Source organism: Perognathus longimembris, chromosome 6 (assembly GCF_023159225.1).
Source record: "Perognathus longimembris pacificus isolate PPM17 chromosome 6, ASM2315922v1, whole genome shotgun sequence".
NCBI lineage: Eukaryota > Metazoa > Chordata > Mammalia > Rodentia > Heteromyidae > Perognathus > Perognathus longimembris.
The window spans coordinates 65,593,066-65,612,314 of record NC_063166.1 but is presented as its reverse complement, the minus strand read 5'-3'; the positions used below and the strand labels follow the sequence as shown (position 1 = coordinate 65,612,314).

General features: G+C 46.4%; 1 protein-coding gene across 1 annotated transcript; it reads right to left on the bottom strand.

The window, feature by feature from the left end:
- Positions 1–1,877: 1,877 nt before the first annotated feature.
- On the bottom strand, positions 1,878–16,727 carry LOC125353720 (signal-regulatory protein beta-1-like). Its single transcript, XM_048349377.1, has 6 exons — positions 16,655–16,727; positions 8,883–9,236; positions 6,827–7,144; positions 6,093–6,410; positions 2,651–2,757; positions 1,878–1,913 (listed from the first exon to the last, which is right to left on the bottom strand). Exons 1-6 carry the CDS (start codon positions 16,725–16,727, stop codon positions 1,878–1,880), a joined length of 1,206 nt encoding a protein of 401 aa, XP_048205334.1.
- Between the last annotated feature and the right edge of the window lie 2,522 nt (positions 16,728–19,249).

Sequence of the window (19,249 nt, the reverse complement as noted above, 5' to 3'; positions counted from 1 at the left end):
AACCTGGTAGGGAGGGCATGAGATGTTGGTGGAAGTCTGAAAGCTCAAAGGCAGAAGAACCAAGGATTCTAATGTCCAAAGGCAGGAGAATATGGAGTCTCCCCACCAGGAGAGAGAGCAAGGTTGCCTTTCCTCTATGTCTTTGGTTCTTTCATTTTCAGCAACTTGAAGGTTGTCCATCCACATTAGGTGATGCGGATTTCCCTGATTCAGTTCAGTGATTACAGTGCTAACTTTTGGAGGAAATTCTAGAGGCAGAAAAACAGCACTCTTCTGGTGGCTATCTTAGCTAGTCAGTAGCAGGGGATCTGAGAATTATGCTTTAAAGCCAACTTGATCAGACAAATCTGGCAATCTTATCATTCAGCACACAAGCAAGAATTGGAGGTATTGATCAAATGGTTAAGCAATCATGCTTGAACCAAAAAAGGCAAGTGGGGGGCTGGGAATATGGCCTAGTGGCAAGAGTGCTTGCCTTGTATACATGAAGCCCTGGTTTGATTCCCCAGCACCACATATACAGAAAAGGCCAGAAGTGGCAGTGTGGCTCAAGTGGCAGAGTGCTAGCCTTGAGCAAAAAGAAAAAAGTATAGAAGAAGAAGCCAGGGATAGTGCTCAGGCCCTGACTCCAAGGCCCAGTACTGACCAAAAAAAAGGCAAGTGAGTAATGAGGCTTTGCCCTCAAATCCCAGTACCAGCAATCAACATTAGCAACAAAGCAAAACCAGCATGCAACTTTCTTCTTTCCCTCAATCCTGGAATGGGCTATACCCAGTCACCAAGCTTATTTCTAGAGACTCTCATACATAGCTGATAACCCTTCAATACCCAAGCATTCCTACCAATCAATTTCCCCACCCTTGGCTTCTTTGGGACCAATGTCTCCAGATCTGGGTCCCACTAGGTTTCAGGGCAAGCAGTTAGAAGAAAGGAAGAAAGGAGAGCAAACGCTATCTATACATGCTTTGTGAGATACTGCCCAGATAACCCTCCTTTCTACCTGTGATGTCATTTCTCTATTCCATTTTATTCTGGAGAGTTACATTCTATGCAGAGACACCCAGCTAATCTCCTACATCATCCCATACTTCTTTCATGTGCCTCTGAGCTGTCAAGAGGGTGAGTGACAATGGACTAATGGGAAAGAGTTTAAGTTTTGGGACCAGACACAACTTAAGATAACATTCTGTATCCAGGCCTGGCAATGGTGAATCAATGCCTGTAATTCTAGCTCTTCAGAAAGCTGAGATCTGAGGATCACTCTTCCAAAGTGTGTGAGAGTGTTCTCTCCAATTAACCACCACAAAGTCAGAAGTGGAGTTGTGGTTCAAGTAGCAAGGGTGCTAGATTTAAGTAAAAAAAAAAGCTAAGGGATAGTCTCCAGGCTTTGAGTACAAGCCCCAGAATCAATAGACACAAAAAAGTAAAATTTTGAATCCACCTGTGTAACTGAGAGATTTCAGTTCATTATGTATATATATATTTTCTTCTTCATGTCTTTATTTGTATACATCAGCTATTCCAATATGAATTTTAGCACCTGTTCATGTGTAGCCACCATCTCCCACCTCATTCCTACTAAGCATGTATTCATTGCATCCTCCATGGTTGATTAAACTCAGAAAAAAATCACTCACTTATCCGATCATGTCTACTGCTTCCCAACCATATTAAATTGACCTCCTCAGTTTCTCCACCACAGATGCACACACACCTCATGTTACATGAGCATTGTCCTACGTACACAGTGGTGCTTCGTGACTGACTGAGATGTGGTGAGGATCACCCAGAAGTGCTGGGTGGGACCCTCCTCAGGTGCACAGGCTTGGCTCATTCCTCACATCTTCAGTGTTGTGAGTCAGTCATAAAAGCTGCTTTCATAGCTTCAGTTCAGGAGCAGATTGACAGATGTCCTGAGAGGAGAACATCAGGAGCAGAGTCCTTGACAAGTTCCTGTCTGCTTCTTACCCCAGGCTGGATGTCTCCAAGTGTGAAGGCTTCAGTGACAGAGAGTCCTGCGTGGCAGGGCTGGAGGAAGGAGAGCGCTGTGGAGGGCATATCACATGAGTCCTGTCCTCCTTCGTGAATTGTCTCCTGAGTGCTCTTAGTTCCTGGTGATGTCCACTCCTGGGTCCCTGTCCAGAGTGGACAGGCAGACGTGGGACAGCACTGTTCCCTTCCCTCAGCTTCCTGCTTGCATCCTGACTCTTTGTGCATTCTGCTAGGTGGAATGGTTCTCACTCATCCATTCAGCCAGATTAGGGCAAGCCCTCTCTCCCCACCTAGAATTTTCAATATTGTTCCACATTGCCTTCTTCTTGTCCCAGGGAGTCCCAGCTCTGAAGGAACCATGAGATGGCCTTCAAGGGGACCATGGCTTCCTTTGTCCTTCCTCCCACTCTTCATTCCACCTCCTCTCTGCAGCCCTTCAGACAATGTGGACACTCATTCCATACCCTTGGCCTCAGCCCTCCTGCAGCTCTCACACTTGCTCTGGGAACTGGGAACTTCTCAGAAGGCTCCATGAGACTTCTAAGGTGGGGAGGGGCCTATGTCCCCTCTGGATTCCATTGACTCTGACACTGTGTGACAGGTTAACTGGTGGCCTGCTGACACTTCCTTGGCCTGCCCTCCCTCCCTCTCAGCTTACCATCTCCTTCCTATGGATGTAGATGGCAGAGACTCCAAATGCCAGCAGCACCTTGGTGCCAAGGAACAGAATTGTGAGGAGCACAGCAGGATCAAAGCACATGACATCTGAAACATCAAGGAACAAGAGGAGCCATTAGAGAGCCATGTGGAGTCCATTCCCACCCAGAGCCACCACGTGCCCTCTGCAGTGACCTGGCCTACCAGGTACCCTCTGAAGACTTTGAACCTGAACCTTGTCCTGGCTACCCTGGCTTCAAGCTAGATGAAATAGGAAGAGGAAAGTTTGTGATCAACACTTGAGATCTCCTACCTCACAAAACTACAGAAAGAATAGCAAAACCAACAGAATGCTACAGAATAAAGGGAACAATTTCTTTAAGTCAGTGCAAGTAGAAAACAGAGAAACAGTTGATAAGATTACTGAAACGCACAATTGGTACACTGAAGAGCCATAAAATTTAGATCTTCCCATTTGACTAATGATGTCCAAGGAAATGGACAGGTGTCCTCCATCAGCATGGAGCCAGGGGATGCACGGCTAATCCTAGAGACATCACGGGGATCAGAAGGATGTGGTAAGGAATTCTTCATGCAGAAAATTGACACCAGAGAAGAGACACACCAAAATTCATCCAACAGCACAACCTACCATATATCCCCAAATAGGAAAGTAAGTAATGGGAATGGCTCTACTCATGACTAAGAAATCCAACTTCAATAGTGGAAGGAGTGACTCTGTTTCTGGTTTCAGGTCGGGTTTCTGGGCTCTGTTGATTCTGCACACCTGGGGAGATGGAACATCCTGGCTCTGGGGCCATGGGACAGAAGGTGCTCAGGCTGAGTCATGGAGTTCATGAAGGGAGATGGGGAAAGGAGAGTGGGAAAGGAAGGGGAAGTGAGTGAGGGGAAGAGAGAAGAGAGAGGAATGGGGAAGCTGGGAGAGAAAGAGAGAAGAGCTGAGGACAGGAAGGAGCACCTGGGAAGCTATTACCCAGTGACCTATCTCCTCCTGCTTGGACCCCATTTCCTAAGGCTTCCAGAGCCTCCTCTAATGGCACCAGTGTCTAGGGACCATGGGTTTGACATATGGGAGAGCACTCTGTGAAGTGGAAGCTTAAGGGAAGCTGAATTTGTCATTTTAGTTCTGAAATGATATTTTAATGCCCAGAAACACCACAGGAAATTGTGACTAATTTTGAAGGTGAATTCAGTGGAGCAGCAGTAGTACATGCCTGTTGTCCTAGCTACTTAAGAGGCTGAATCTGAGGATCACAGTTTAAAGCCATTCCAGGCAGGAAAAATTGTGAGTCTCTAATCTCCAATTTACCACAAAAAGCTGAAAGTACAGGTTTGGGTCAAGTGGTAGAGTACAATCCTTGAGCACAAAAGCTCAGTTCCAGCACCCAGGTCCTGAGGTCAAGCCCTAGGATGGACACACACACACACATACAAGCATACAGACACACACACACACACACACACACACACACACACACACACACACAAACATATCAATGAATTAAAACAAAAATTGTTGAGCAAAAAATTAGCAGTAACATAAAAGTATTTTTAAAAATATATGTTCTTGGCTGGGAATGTGACTTAGTGATAGAGTGCTTGCCTAGCATACACTTAGCCCTGGTCTTGATTCCTCAGCACCACATAAACAGAAAAAGCTGGTAGTGGTGCTGTGGCTAAAGAGGTTGAGTGCTAGCCTTGAGCAAGAAGAAGCCAGACATAGTGTTCATGCCCTGAGTCCAAGCCCCTGACTGAAAAAAATTATATAAGTATTTATATATACATATATATATATATACATAAATATATATGTATGTACATTCTCTTTTTTAATGAGATTTATCTCTGCGCTGGGGTTTGCATTCAGGGTTGGGCGCTGTCCCTTACCTTTTTGTTCAAGGCTAGCACTCTACTACTTGAGTCACAGCTCCAGTTCTAGTTTTTCACTGATGAATTGAAAACAAGAGTCTCACATACTTTTCATCCCACACTGGCCTCAAAACACAAGCCTTAGGGCTGGGAATATGGCCTAGTGGCAAGAGTGCTTGCCTCTAATACATGAAGCCCTGTGTTCGATTCCCCAGCACCACATATACAGAAAACTGCCAGAAGTGGCGCTGTGGCTCAAGTGGCAGAGTGCTAGCCTTGAGCAAAAAGAAGCCAGGGACAGTGCTCAGGCCCTGAGTCCAAGGCCCAGGACTGGCAAAAACAAAAACAAAAACACAAGCCTTAGTCCTCAGACTCCCAAATCTCCAGGATTACAAGAGTGAACCATCAGCACCCTGTATACTCTTTTAGATGTGGAAGAATTATTATAAAACATTTTCAACTATGATAATGATATTGGTTTTGTAGGATAATGTCCTTAATCACTTGGTCACACAAATATGGACTTTGGTTACACTGGATGTCCAGCCGGGTCATAACTTTTAGTGGACATGTTCATGCAGCGTCTGCTCACCGCTCTGGCAACAAAATTGTCCTCGGCTTCTTATTTTTACTTTTCCCACAGTCAACCCAGGCATAGCCCTTACGCCCCAGAAGAGTCCCACAACACGATGTGTGTAGGGAGGACACTGCATATTTCAAAAAGAGGAAAAGTGTTTTGAATTCCATGACAGGGAAATAGCACAGATTGGCTCTAGGAAGGACTCTAGCCAGCCACTGGGCATTGACCACTGAAGGGGAACATTTCACTCATTGGCACAAATTTGCTTCATAGGCTGCTGGTGGGGAGTCTTCAGGAACTTCAGATGTTCCTTGATGAGCTTATGTAACCCCCTTGACTGAGGACATCAGCAGCGTCCCGACTGTTCCCCAGTCCTGATGTCCTCGTGTGTGAAACCCCTAACACCCAAGGAGTTTGTAGGTGGCAGTAACTCAAAGAGAAACTTGTCTTTCCGTGTCGTGGATGCATAGTGAGGGCCCAGGTGGATTTGGGTTCATTCTCACAAATCAGGAGACACTGAGGAACTGTTCTTGTGACTACCCAAGTTCCTACTTCAACCCCACAACCCTAAGAACGTCTTTTAGATTTAAATCAGCAGCAGGTGCCAGCTTCTTCCGGGTGAGAATCTGGCTGTGTGTGGGTAAGGGTATGTGGAATGGAGACTGGACAGAGGTTAAAAAGACACAGAAGCAGGGTGAGGACCATGAGCAAGGAGAACAGAACCACTGTGGGTGAAGAAGGCAGGAGGCCGGATGCCAGGGCAGGACATCCCTCTCCTTCTCTCTCCTTCAATATCTGTTTATGTCCAAAGCTCCCTGGAGCCCTGCACCAAGCTCCTGCCAGTGCCTCTCAGGCTTCCAGCTCACTTGTAAACTCCATGTTCTAGACTTCTAGATTACTCTTTACTCAGGACTATACACTATTTTGAACATGTAAACAGGTTAACTGGAAATGACATCCAGTGAGAGCTCACCAGGGGCTGTGTCGCCTGCCTGCTCCTCCTCCAGGGTGAAGCTGGCAGTGATGGCGGGCTGGCCCTCGTGCTCCGCCTGGCAGGTGAGCACCACGCTCTCCCTGTGCGCAGAGGTGTTCACCAGTAGCCAGCTCATTTGGTTGTATGTCCCATCCTTGTTCTCAGTGAGGGCCCAGCCCGTTTCGGCACGGGACACGTTTCCATTCTCCATCCAGCTCAGCTGCAGCCTCGAGGGGTAGAAGTTGGTCGCCAGGCAGGTGATGTTCCCCTGGTTTTCTGCCATGGTGGGCTGCTGGCTGACCTCCACCGTGGGCGGCACTGAAACAGCACAGGCAGAGCCTGTGACCTTGTGTCTCAGAGACCCAGTAGGAGGGGCTGGAGCACTGAGCCCCAACACCAGGGCATGGGAATCACCCGGGACAGTGCTGGGCACATGGTAAGGGATCCTACATGAGGTTATGCACGTGGACATAATCACTAAGCACAGAACCTGCACAGTGGACCCACAGATGGCTGCAGTGATGGCAGCAAAACCTATGAGAGCCACAGAACACCAGAGCTGGGTGTGCACACAATGAGTACTTGTAGCTGGCACAGGTACAGGAACTACAGCCTAACCACAGGGCTGGGCACCTGGTTCCAGGCTCTACAGACTGCAGAGCTAAAGCCCCAGGAAGGGCAGGCTTGGTGGGTGGGGGGTAGGGGGGCTTGGGCTGGGACTTGGGGTCATTTACCTCGGATGGCGTCAGACAAGTAGGCAGTCCCACGAAGAGGGCCCCCGGGCAAGGTGACATGTGCAACCTCGCAGGTGACCTGAGAGCGGACGTCCCCAAGGGCCAGCTGCACCCTGGCTGTGCTGGAAACGCTGTAGGAAACGCTCTCTCCCTTGGGGTCCAGGCTGGTGTGGGAGGCAGAGAGCTGCTTCTCGTTTTTGAACCATCTCAGGGTGATGTTCCGGGGGGAGAAGCCGTGGGACTTGCAGGTGAAATTCACTGTCTGCCCAGGTGTGGCCCTGGCTACAGGGCCGGCAACCACGGGAGCAGAAGGTCTGGCTACAAAGGAGGATTTACACACAGATGTGATTGCAGGATGGGCCCTTCCGAGCAGGAGAGACGCCGTGAGCAGCTCTCCCACACGCTACTGTTATTACTACTACTGTACACTATTATCATTACTACTACTACTGTTATGAAAACTGAACCCAGGGCCTCATGCAAACTAAACACATGCTCACACTCAAATTCTCAACCCTAGCTGAGTTTTAGAATCTTCGGTCATAATTGGAAGCTTTACAACAGTACCAGAACAAGTGCCTCTAAATTTCCAGAGTGCAGCCTGGGCCTGGGATTTGCTTCAGGTCTCTAGGTGATTTCAGTGAGGAGCCTGGTGGGGAGCCATTGACTCCCCCTCTGTCCCATTCACACTTGAGGCTCAGAGAGGGAAAGTGAACTGTCCCAGGTATCATGGCCTGTGCCCATGACTGTGCACATAGACGGGGACAGTTCCTACAAGGCAGGCGATGCTCAAAGTGCCCCAGGCCTTCTGTCCCTCTGTCCTTCCATGGTCTAGGAGGCGGAATCAGGACCAGCTAAGGACACAAGGCCACTGTGTGCAGCACCTTGTTCCAGGTCACAGACTAACACGTGGCTGGACTGGGATGTGGGACCAGACTAGTGATGGGCTTCATCTCTAGGCATTAATGTTTGTGCTACTGACACCAGGGATAACTCTGACACCCTTAGTGTGTATCCCTCCATCCTCTCAGAACCCTGATAGTCTTTAGCAATGACATTGGTCATCTAATGCACATGGCAGTGGCGATGGACAACTTGAGGGAAGCTAAGTCCCATCAAGAACCATGCTGTCCTGGGACAGCAGGCCCCTGTTGTGCTGAGGGACTTAGCCACCATGGACTTGGCCCCTCCTATACACATGGGGATTGAGTTGGGTGATCTGATGGTTCTGTGTGCTGAGAATCATCAGATCAGGAGGTAGAAGGAAGACTGCAGGCCTGCAAGAAACCCAATGTTTGGGTGTCTGCTGCCTCACCTAGATCCCAAAGTCCCCCAATCAGGAGACTGAGCCTGGGTGGATGACCCAGCTCTACCCAGAGCCTCAGCACCCATGAGAGCAAGAACCTAATGCAGGGAGAACACACAGAGCAGGGCAGAGGCCCAACCTCACAGCCCTGACCACCAGGATGGACGCTCAGCCGGGAACCTGAGCCTGGGGAGTCTCCTCAGTGCTGCCTGTGAAGAAGACATCAGGAAATCAGGCCCTGCCCTCCCACCCTAGCCAGGCTGGTCCTCACTGGAAGGGAGGAATAAGAAGGGAGGGAGGAGGCACAGCTGTGAAGGAACAGAACTTCAGCCTGGGCTGCTCCCTGCTTCCCCATGGTTTAGGGGAGAGCCTGACACACAGTAAATCCTCAGGCCTGTGGCATAGAAACAATTCTGTGCCACCGAGTAGAAGTGCTCCCTGGAGACAGCGGGCCTTGCCTGACTGTGATGGGAAAGTCACTCTCACTGTCTCGTCTTCCTTCTTTGGAACCAAGTGGCTTGAGTGTGGGACAGGGAGACTAGGGGGCAGATGTCCCCCCCAGCCAGCTATAGAAACTTGCAGCAGGCCGGGTGCACACCTGGGCTTTACTGGTCCACATAGGGGAGGTGAGAACACGAGCAGGAGCGCCCAGCACTGCCCCTTCTCCTAGGCTATGGGTCACAGAACTGAGGAGGTTATCCTGCACATACTGTCACACTCTAGGGGCAAAGGCAGCCATACTGTACTCACCACTCACAGACAGCTCAGTGCCTGATCCAGATTTAAACTCCCTCTCCCTAGAGGGCATCTTCTCGAACTTCACACAGTAGTAGGTGCCCGCGTCTGCTGGGGTGACATTCTGGATGCGGATGGAAAAGTCCCTGTTTTCTCTCTGTGTGGGATCTGCAACTGGTGTGACGCGGGGAGGGTATGGTTCTTTGAAATTGCAGATCAACTCCCGGCTTGGTCCTTTCCCCCTGAACCACTGGATGGGCCCCAGGGGGCGCATGGAGGTCGCAGTGCAGCGCAGCATGGCCGACTGTCCTGCGGCGATAGACACCGCCCTGTCTGTCTGTATCACCTGCAGCTCATCTTCAGCTGCTCCTGTTGGAAACACAGCAGTGAATATTATTCCTCCTGATAGGACCACGTGAAGGTTCTGAAAGTTACATCAACCTTGACTTTCACAGACAGAGTGTGCAACATGAGCTGAGCACATTATCACTGTGGTCAGGGTGAACCATCACCTGGGCTTGTAATACAAAGAAGAAACTGAGGCACAGAGCAGAAAATACCCATAGGACAGCTCAGCCTCCAGCCTCCAAATCCTCTGCAGTCCGCACGGTTTTTGTCCACAAGATGGATTGTACTTCCTGTCTATGGTAGTGCGTGGGTCATGTGATTCCTGGGGCCGTGAAGAAATGAGCATGGGTGGCAGCACAGAGAATGGGCCTGGGAGCAGGAGACCCAGGGTCAGCTTCCCTCCTCCCCAGAGCTGCACAGGTCCCAGGGTGGCTTCTCCCAGTCTTCTGGAGTTACAGTGCTGCTTAGAACTCCCAGTTCAATATCGTGCCTGTTATGGAGAAGGGCTCAGAGGGACTAGCCCCCACCCCAAGACTTCACAAAAATCGAGCAAAAATAATCCAGCACACCAACAAAGTGTGGAGAAATCCAGCTTTATTGCAAGCACAGCAGCTGATTGCCCAGGGACACGGTGCATACTTGGGAGCTAACATTCTGATGCTCAACAGTTCTCAAGCTGGGGTTTATAAAGGCCAAAACCACACCCAGTGACTACAGAGGGCTTGGCAGGGTAGGTTACAGTTTCTAAGCAGAATGGAAAATAGTCTAAATTCTAACACTCTTAACCTTCAGCTATAGGATGCAAATAGCAGTACAGAGACAGAACTTAGCCTTGACACAGATGCAATGCAACATTTGCCTAGTAGACCTGGCCATTACTAGCCTTATTGAGACCAATTAAAAATAAGGTATAGTCCAAGACCTTGAGCAGGCCTGAGAAAGTACACTTCAAATACTCATTCCCATGGTTGCGGGTTTTATTTGGGGCCTATACTTTAGGCTGCTTGGCCTCAGGTACTCCATCTTGGATAAGAAATATGCATCCCCTCATCAATGCCAAGTCCACAGACACAGATGTACAACTAACTCCACGTAGTTCTACTCAGTAATCTGGGAAAAGTAAATGTCTTCAAGCAAGAGGATGAATGGAGCTTTACCTTGTACAAAATGAAGCAATTATCTCAAAATGAATCAAAGACCTACATGTAAAATCTAAGGCTGAAAAAGCTCCTCATTCTGAGAAAAAAACAAGTAAAGGATTTATGACATAAAATTTGGTAATTATTTCTTACACATGAAAACAAAGTCACATACATTAATAGACTAAATTCATATGTTGAGCTTACCACCATATGAGAGATCAGAAAAGAGAAAAACACTTGCAAAGTATGTGTGTCAACAGTGACTATTAGCAAGAATGCATAACATACATAGAATTTAATGACAAAATAACCCACAATTCACTATTTTTTAATGTGTTGCTTGTGGGCCTTGAACTCAGGGCCTGGGCACTGTCCCTGTGCCTCTTTGTTCTCAAGACTAATGAATTATCACTTGAGCCACAGCCCCAGCTCTAGCTTTTCAGTGGGCAGTTGGATACAAAAGTCTCATGGGGACTTTTCTGCCTGGGCTAGCTTTGTGCCACGATTCTCAGATCTCCCCGGGCCCTTGTTCAAGCTCAGGATCCTCACCAAAACCCCATAATGAAATGAAACAAAAATCCAAAACCCCAAACCCAACAACCCATCTCAGTTTGTTCCACGTCCTGTTCTAGACCATGTGAAGGCTCCCTTCTCCTGCAGTGTGAAAGCCAAAATGTTTTCTTATAGCTGAATGAAATTTACTCTCTGGGAATTACTTGTCTGTGCCCCTGTCGGGAAGCTCCCCCCCCCCCCCCAGGCGGTCAGGACCTTCATCAAGGCACCTGCTCTAAAGTTTTCCTCAGATTTCCCCTCAGTGATGACCACTCAAATACTTTCAGTTCTATGCATTTCTCTTGCAGTTACTCTGACTCTTTACTAGCTGTGAATTTCTTCCTTAGTACTCTTTACTTTTCAAGATACTCAACCATTAACCTTTTGGTTTTTCCTATGAGAGGGGGCATTGATTCTTCGCATTTTCCCTAGTAGAGTCTAAGCTCCAATGACTCTGCCTCTTTTACTCACCAGTGCATCTAAGTTCCCATAATGGTTACTGGCATGTAGTAGGTATGTAGTATACACGTGTGGTATATAATTTGGTCACTGTGAGATCTCCATGGGCCACTGGACTCTATGTCCAGTAGATATTTTCTGTGGAAATGACCCAGTTACAAAGTGAGTTTTCTATGTAAATACTTTGGCCAAAAGCAATGGTTATTTGCATATATGCAGGAAGCAGAAGGGTGCTACTAGGAACACCACAAACTCACTTCCCACTCCATATCATTGACAGAGACTGTTGAAAGATCATGCACCACCCTTGGGCCCAGTGTCTAAGATAAAGAATGCTTAGATCCACTCTCATAGGGTGTGCTTGTACAGGCTTGTAAGCCCAGCTACTGGGGATGCAGCAAGAGGATTTCAGTCCAAAGATCACCAGGGAGAAAGTATAGGACACTACCAGAAAAACAAACTTTAGAACAAATCCCGGGCATGTGGCTGAATTGATAACACACGTCTGGTGTTAAAAGGAAGAAAATTTAACAATAAACACACTCATGATGAGCTCTGATTAGAATAGTTCACTGGGAGGCCTTGGAGCTCGTGGGTTCCTGTTTCCTTTTTGCTAAAATCAGTGGTAGGAACATAATGGCCACACGAGGTGGAGAGTCATATACCACTTCTTTTTTGTTGTTTTTTTGTTTGTTTTTTGGTTATACTTCCTTAAAGAAGCTTTATCTGTCTTTATTTTTTTATTTTACTTTTTGTCAAATTGATGTACAGAGAGGTAACATTTTCATACGTTAGGCATTGGATACATTTCTTGTACTGTTTGGTACCTCCTCCCTCATCCCCCCTTCCCGTTCCCCCTTTCACTGTCCCCCTATTAGTTGTTCAGTTTGTTACACCCAACAGTTTTGCAAGTCTTGCTTTTGTAGTCGTTTGTCTTTTTATCCTGTGTCTCTCGATTTTGGTATTCCCTTTCACTTTCCTAGTTCTAATGCTAGTATACACAGTTTCCAATGTACTCATATAAGATACAGTGATAGTGGAGGTACAACCACAGGAAGGGGATACAAGAGGATCATCAACAATAGAAGCTACGGTTTCACATGGGATGTTGAAAGTAATTACAACAGTGATGTAACACTCATTTCCATAATATGGAGTTAATTTCACTGAGCATCATCTTATGTGTTCATCAGGGCATAGCTATTGGGCTCTTGTGATCCTCTGCTGTGACTAGCCTAAACCTGTGCTAATTATTCCCTATGAGAACTTAAAAACATGAAAATGAAATTAAGGCAGAACTAAGGAAATGGAAAAACCTCCCATGCTCCTGGATTGGGAGGATTAATATAATCAAAATGGCAATATTGCCAAAGGCTATCTACAAATTCAATGCAATACCCATTAGTATCCCAACACTATTTTTTAATGAAATAGAGGAAGCAATCCAGAAATTCATATGGAACAATAGAAGACCTAGAATAAATAGCAAAAACAATCCTAAGCAGAAAGAACAGTGCTGGAGGAATTACAATACCAAACTTCAAGCTCTATTATAAAGCCATAGTAATAAAAACAGCTTGGTATTGGCACCAGAATAGGCCTGAAGACCAATGGAAGAGAATTGAAGACTCAGAAATGAACCCGCAGAACTATGCCTACTTAATCTTTGATAAAGGAGCTAAAAAAAAAATAGTGTGAAAGAAAGATAGCCTCTTTAACAAATGGTGCTGGCAAAACTGGTTCAACACATGCAACAAACTAAAACTAGATCCTTATATATCACCCTGCACCAAAATAAATTCCAAATGGATCAAAGACCTCAAAATTAAAACAGATACCCTGAAAACACTAAAAGAAGGAATAGGAGAAACACTTGGGTTCCTTGGCACAGGATGGAACTTCCTTAACAAACACCCAGAAATGCTGCAAATCAAAGAAAGGATGGACAAATGGGACTGCATCAAACTGCAGAGCTTCTGCACAGCAAAGGACATAGCTCACAAGATAAACAGAAAGCCCACAGACTGGGAGAAGATCTTTACCGGCCATACAATGGACAAAGGCCTCATATCTAAAATATATGCAGAACTAAAAAAAATTACCTTCCTCCAAAACAAAACCTCAAAGAACCAATAGCCCCCTCAACAAGTGGGTTAAAGACTTAAAAAGAGCCTTCTCTGATGGGGAAATGAGAATGGCAAACAGACATATGAAAAGGTGCTCTACATCACTGGCCATAAGAGAAATGCAAATCAAAACAACATTGAGATTCCATCTCACCCCAGTAAGAATGTCCTATATCAAGAAAACTAACAATGACAAAGGTTGGAGGGGATGTGGCCAAAAGTGAACCCTACTTAATTGTTGGTGGGAATGTAAACTGGTTCAGCCACTCTGGAAAGCAGTATGGAGATTCCTCAGAAGGCTAAACATAGAGCTCCCCCATGACCCAGAAGCCCCACTTTTGGGCATCTACCCGAAAACCACAAACAAGAACACACTAAAGCCACCAGCACAACAATGTTCATCGCAGCACAATTTGTCATAGCTCAAATATGGAACCAACCCAGATGCCCCTCAGTAGATGAGTGGATCAGGAAAACGTGGTACAAATAAACAATGAAATTTTATGCCTCTATCAGAAAGAATGATATTGCCCCATTCGTAAGGAAATGGAAGGACTTGGAAAAAATTATACTAAGTGAAGTGAGCCATACTCAAATAAACCACTTCTGACAGTGTCTGACATTGGAGAGGGGAGTTATCACTCGGGAGATTGTCCAGGACAAGTGACCTTAGATGATATGGGTAAATAGAGGCAGATACAGATAACAAACATGGATGCATTATAGATTGTGTTAGCCAATTTCCCATGATTGTAACAAATGCCTAAGGCAAATCAGCTTCTATAGTAATAAAGGGTTGTCTCAGCTTGCATTTTCAGAGGATTTGGGGTGGGATAAGTTGACCATGTGGCTCTGGGGCCCATGGGGAGTCAGCACTTCACAGTGAGGAGGATGTGGGGATCCTGCTCATCTCAAGGCTGGAACCTGAGACAGAAAGCGGAGAGGCCAGTGTCCCTCATCCTCCTTCAAGCATGTGTCCCCACCAATATCAAGGACTCCCACTGGGCTTCAACTCATAAAGTGTCCACAGCCTTCCAGTGGGGCCACTGTGGAGACCAAGCCTTTCACCCAGGGGAGAGGAGAGGAGATTTCAAATCCTAAGTACAGCACAGAGGTAGATGCTGCAGGCCAGTGCCTCTGCATCTTTCATGTCTTCCTTTCCTCCTCACCTCTGCTCTGCTAGAAGATGAACAGCAGCACACACACACACACACACATATGCACACTCATGGAGTCACAAATATCTGTAGCAGGGTTTCTCTGCTATGCTAGTATCTAAGGTTTATTGGAGGTTAAATGAAACAACATATTGAAAATTGAATGCAGTGTTTGGTAGGAAGAGAAGACATCACATATATCACTGTGACACATGAAAACAACACTGGGTTTACATTTTCTTCCTTTCTGAATTGTTCAATGGGCAGTGATCACACTTCAGGTTGCTTCCCTGTCTTCCTCCTGTGACTAGCCTCCACTGAATGTTTGAAGAACAACATGACTACAAGAAAGAAGTCTAGAAATCTCCGTGGCTGTGGCTTTAACCAGTGGTAGGATATGGCTTAACATGAGTGAGGCCCTTTCTTCAATGTCCAGCTGTGTGTGTGTGTGTGTGTGTGTGTGTATGTGTGTGTGTGCTTGTGTGTGTGTGAGAGAGAGAGAGACAGAGACAGAGAGAAACAGACATAGAGAGAGACACACATAGAGACAGAGAGACAAGAATAGGGAGAAAGGAGAAAAATGAGGGACAAAAGGAAACAAGGAAGGAAAGATGAAAAGGAGAATGAAGCAGGAAGGAAGCAACAAAAGAAATAAACCTATAATTATAGACCTTGGTTTCAGTCTCAGCATTCCCATTGACCAAGGGAGGTGACAGTGGACAAGTGCTACTCTCTGCTTTAGTTTCCACATCTGCACATGGGATAACAGGAGTAGCAATCACAGAAATCAGGCAAGAATTCAACAAGTTAATAAAAACAACAACAACAATGATCTGTGGCCATGCCAGCAGCCTCACATGGGCTCAGCCAATGACCTCTTACTGATCCCTTGAGTGCACTCCTTGTGTAGTAGACATAACTGTAAAAGTCGGCCACCAGTGAGCTGTATGGAGAAAGAAGGGGACAAAGGCAAAACAGCCTGTTGGGGTGCTGTGATTAGGGAAGGGGCTACTGGCCTGGGTAAGAAAGGCTTCCTTCTTGCCTGTCCTGAAAGAGGGAAAACAAAGTTCCCATGAGATAAGCAAGATGAGCAGGGTAGTCTGAGGGGACCCATTCCGGAGTGAGCTGTGTGTCCTATATGTTGAAGCTGTGAATCCCCTTACTTCAATGTGACTGTAGTTAGGGAAGGGTCTTTAAGAAGTCACTGAGGTCCAATTAGGTCATTGGGGAATGCCGTCTAGCACGAATGGTGCTGTTAGAAGGAGAAACACAGGAACACACAGAGGAAAGACCGTGTGTCAGAGACAAGAGACAAGACGCCAAGGGCAAAGCAAATAGTGACACCAACCCTGCTGACACACTGAGCTTATACTTCCAGCCCAGGAGCTGTGAGGAAATATAGGCCTATTTCTATCCTCACCAGGCCCAAGGTACCTTGTTATAGCCAGGCCTGACAACTGAACACATGCACTGTGTAGAGAGAATGTGGGATGTACTACAAGGAAGAGGCTGTGGCAGAGTGTGTGGGCAAAGGGCATCACCAGAGAATGATGGTAACTGAGCATCTGAGATCCTCAAACCTGTGAACAGTCAAGATGGCTCCTTAACAGGCTTTGTAACCCCAGAAAATGAGCAGAACATTCTGGCCTTGGAGCTAGACTCAAGTGCAGCTCCTAGCTTGCTCTATACCATGGGCAGGTTGCTTCTCCCAGAGAGGAAGATGAAAAAGATTTTAAGCAATATTCCTATTGCAAAGCATGCTGTTAGCTGACATATTATACAAGTAACTATTTTTGAAAGCAACCTCTAATTGGAAGCCTCTGTTCACCTGCTGTAGGTGATAGTTCCTCAGACAGTGCTCAGGTGTCTGGCTCTGTAGGCCCTCAGTGCCCCATCCTTGGGTAATGAGGTGATGCCTGGGTTTATCTGGAGTTCCTCATAGTCCAGAGTCAGGGCTGGATTAGGAAATGGGAGCAGGAATTCTATGCCAGGGCCATGCTCACCTCTGAGTCCCAGTAGGAGGGTCAGTAGTAGGATGGGAGGAGGAGACTGAAGCCAGGAGTCAGGAATGAGCATCATGGAGACCGCGGCAGTCTTCTGCGTCCTGTTGTCTGTGTTGGGGAGAATCCAGAATCTGCTGTGTGGAAGGAAGAGGGACCCTGCCACTATCCATGAAAGAGGAAGTCTTTCTCGATATTGGGAAATAGAAATCTGCCAGCCCAGGAAGCTACGCAAAGAGGGGGTGCCTAGTGTACACTCAGAATCATAATCAGATTCATCTCATGGAAGGAATGCTTCTTCTACACTGGATTTTGAGCTCCATTCATTAAGACATGTATACCATCTTGAGGTTTAGGAGATGTGACATGATCCTGAAATGCGACCCCATTGCAAGCCTGTGCTGAGAAAACTGGTTCACACAACCCAAAGTTGGTGTAACGTGGACCTTAGACATTTGTGTCTCTGTATTCAATAAAAGGTATCATATTCTGATGGGTTCCAGGAAAGGAAGTGGGCTTAGATGGAGGAGTAGCTACTTGATTGAACAAGCTGGGCATTATGAGTTAATATGAAAGTCTAGAGCATGCATATTGTAGCCAAGTCCTGGGGCAGGCACGTCACCTCTGGGACTGTGTTCTCTTTTGTTTACACCTGATTCATTTGTTCACTGGCTAGTGCTCTTTCAAAATGAGCCACACCTCCAAGCCTAGACTGTGTTTTCTTCGTATAGAAAGCACCAAGACTATTTCCCAAGTGTCAGATGAAGCTGGGGAAAAGGGACAGATGAGTAACTGGGAACGAGGACCTGCCAAGGAGCTGAGCCAGTCATCCCTTGTCATCTTGAACATGGGGATGAGAAGTTTTCCTTTTCGTTTGTTCTCCCTACATAGTTTTACTAAATCTTAAAGCCAATTATGTCAAGATTATTCATGACAGAATGAAATAAACCATAAGTCATTATTGGTACAATTGCTACCAGATGGAGACAGGGAAGATCAAGTGTGGCTTTTCATAGAGCTCCTATCTGAAAGAACAAGTTGCTCACTAGTGGCCTGAATTCACCTCTCTGAATTCTGATTTTCAGGCTGTGCCATACCTGCCATGACCCCTCTGAGATCAATTGTGACCTCCCTGATTTTATTCAGCAGCACCATTCCTTATTGGTAAATAGAAGAGGCAGCTGCTTCACCTGAAGCCTTGGCTGCCTTCTGGTTCATACCTTGCCAGATCACAATGACTTGCATACCTGCAGGCTCAGGGATAGATGTCTGAGGCCTGCATGTGCTTCACCACCTCAGCTTTGCTAGTATTCAGGGTTGTGGGATGCAGTGTCCAGAAATGGGAATTTGCATCATCACTTACGTGTATGGAACTCTCCAGGAATTGAGGGAAACCATGCAGCCTATATTTCTTTGACTCTGGCTTATGTCCTTTCATTCATTTTTTTCTAAACCTTTCCATTTCCTTATCAATGCTATAGTACCATTCTTTCTGGTGGATGAGCAAAATTCCCTTGTGTATATACACCCCATTTTCTTGCTTCATACATCCAATTAAGGGCATCTGAGTTGCTCCAATATCTTATCTATGGTAACCAATTTTTCTATGAACATGGTTGTGCTGGTGCCTTTAGTGTGGTCTTGTTTGTGTTCAGTAGGATATATGCTCAGGACTGGGCAGGTTGAGTCATAAGGAAACTCGGTGTTTAATCTTTACAGGATCACCCATACTGCTTTCCAGAATGGTAGACAGGTTAACATTCCAATCTACAGTGTAATAACGTTCCCTTTGGCAGCATCCTCCCCAGTATACATTGTAATTTTCAGTGCCAATGAATTGGTTTTCATGGGATCAGCTGTAGCTGGACACATAGGAGACTTCCATAGATCAAACTGGACACCATCTCCTCAGAAGCAGATAGGGGATATGAATGAAGTAATCGTAGTCTCAGTAGGAAGTACTGAGAGAAGTTCAACATCGCCAGAATCTGGTGGTCTCAACAATATTCTGAAAAGAAAATTAACTCAATGGACAGGATTGAAACCTGTAAAGAGGATCAGAGAAATCGGCTGTCCAAGGAAAATCTACTGAGATCCCACTTTTCTGGTCAGATGCAAGTCTGAGCACAGCTACCAGGTTGCACTCCTGCTGAGGAAAGGCCTTGCAAGAAAAAAGTGTGAGCCAGGCCGTGTTTTAGAGATGCCGGCACTTTGAAAGCATTTCTTGTTTGTATTTGTTTTGGTTGTTCCTGGGGTCTGATCTCAGGACCAGACTGCTTTCCTTGAGCTTTGTACTCAAGGCTAGTGCTCTACCACTTGGAGCCACAACTCCAATTCCAGTTTTAAGCTAATTCAATGGAGATAGAAATCTCATGGACTTTCGTGTCTGTGCTGTCTTCAAACCTTGGTGATCAGATCTCAGCCTCCAGAGTAGCTAGGTTTACAGGTGGGGGCCACAAGTTTGGCTGAAAGCACTTCTTGGACATTCTCAGTCACAAGTCTTTCTTTTCCAGTGGTAACAGTGTTGACATAAGTGGAAATGTAGTGAAGTGCATTTGGAAAATTTAACCTGGCCCTCCTGACACCTATTATGATAAG

What these genes read in the sequence shown, in the direction of transcription:
- LOC125353720 (XM_048349377.1), bottom strand. Translation starts at nt 16,727, where the DNA reads ATGCTCATTCCTGACTCCTGGCTTCAGTCTCCTCCTCCCATCCTACTA. An exon ending in CCTCCTACTGGGACTCAGAG is followed by an intron (nt 9,237 to 16,654) that starts GTGAGCATGGCC and finishes TGTTTCCAACAG; the next exon opens with GAGCAGCTGAAGATGAGCTG. An exon ending in CTTGTCTGACGCCATCCGAG is followed by an intron (nt 6,411 to 6,826) that starts GTAAATGACCCC and finishes GTGCTGTTTCAG; the next exon opens with TGCCGCCCACGGTGGAGGTC.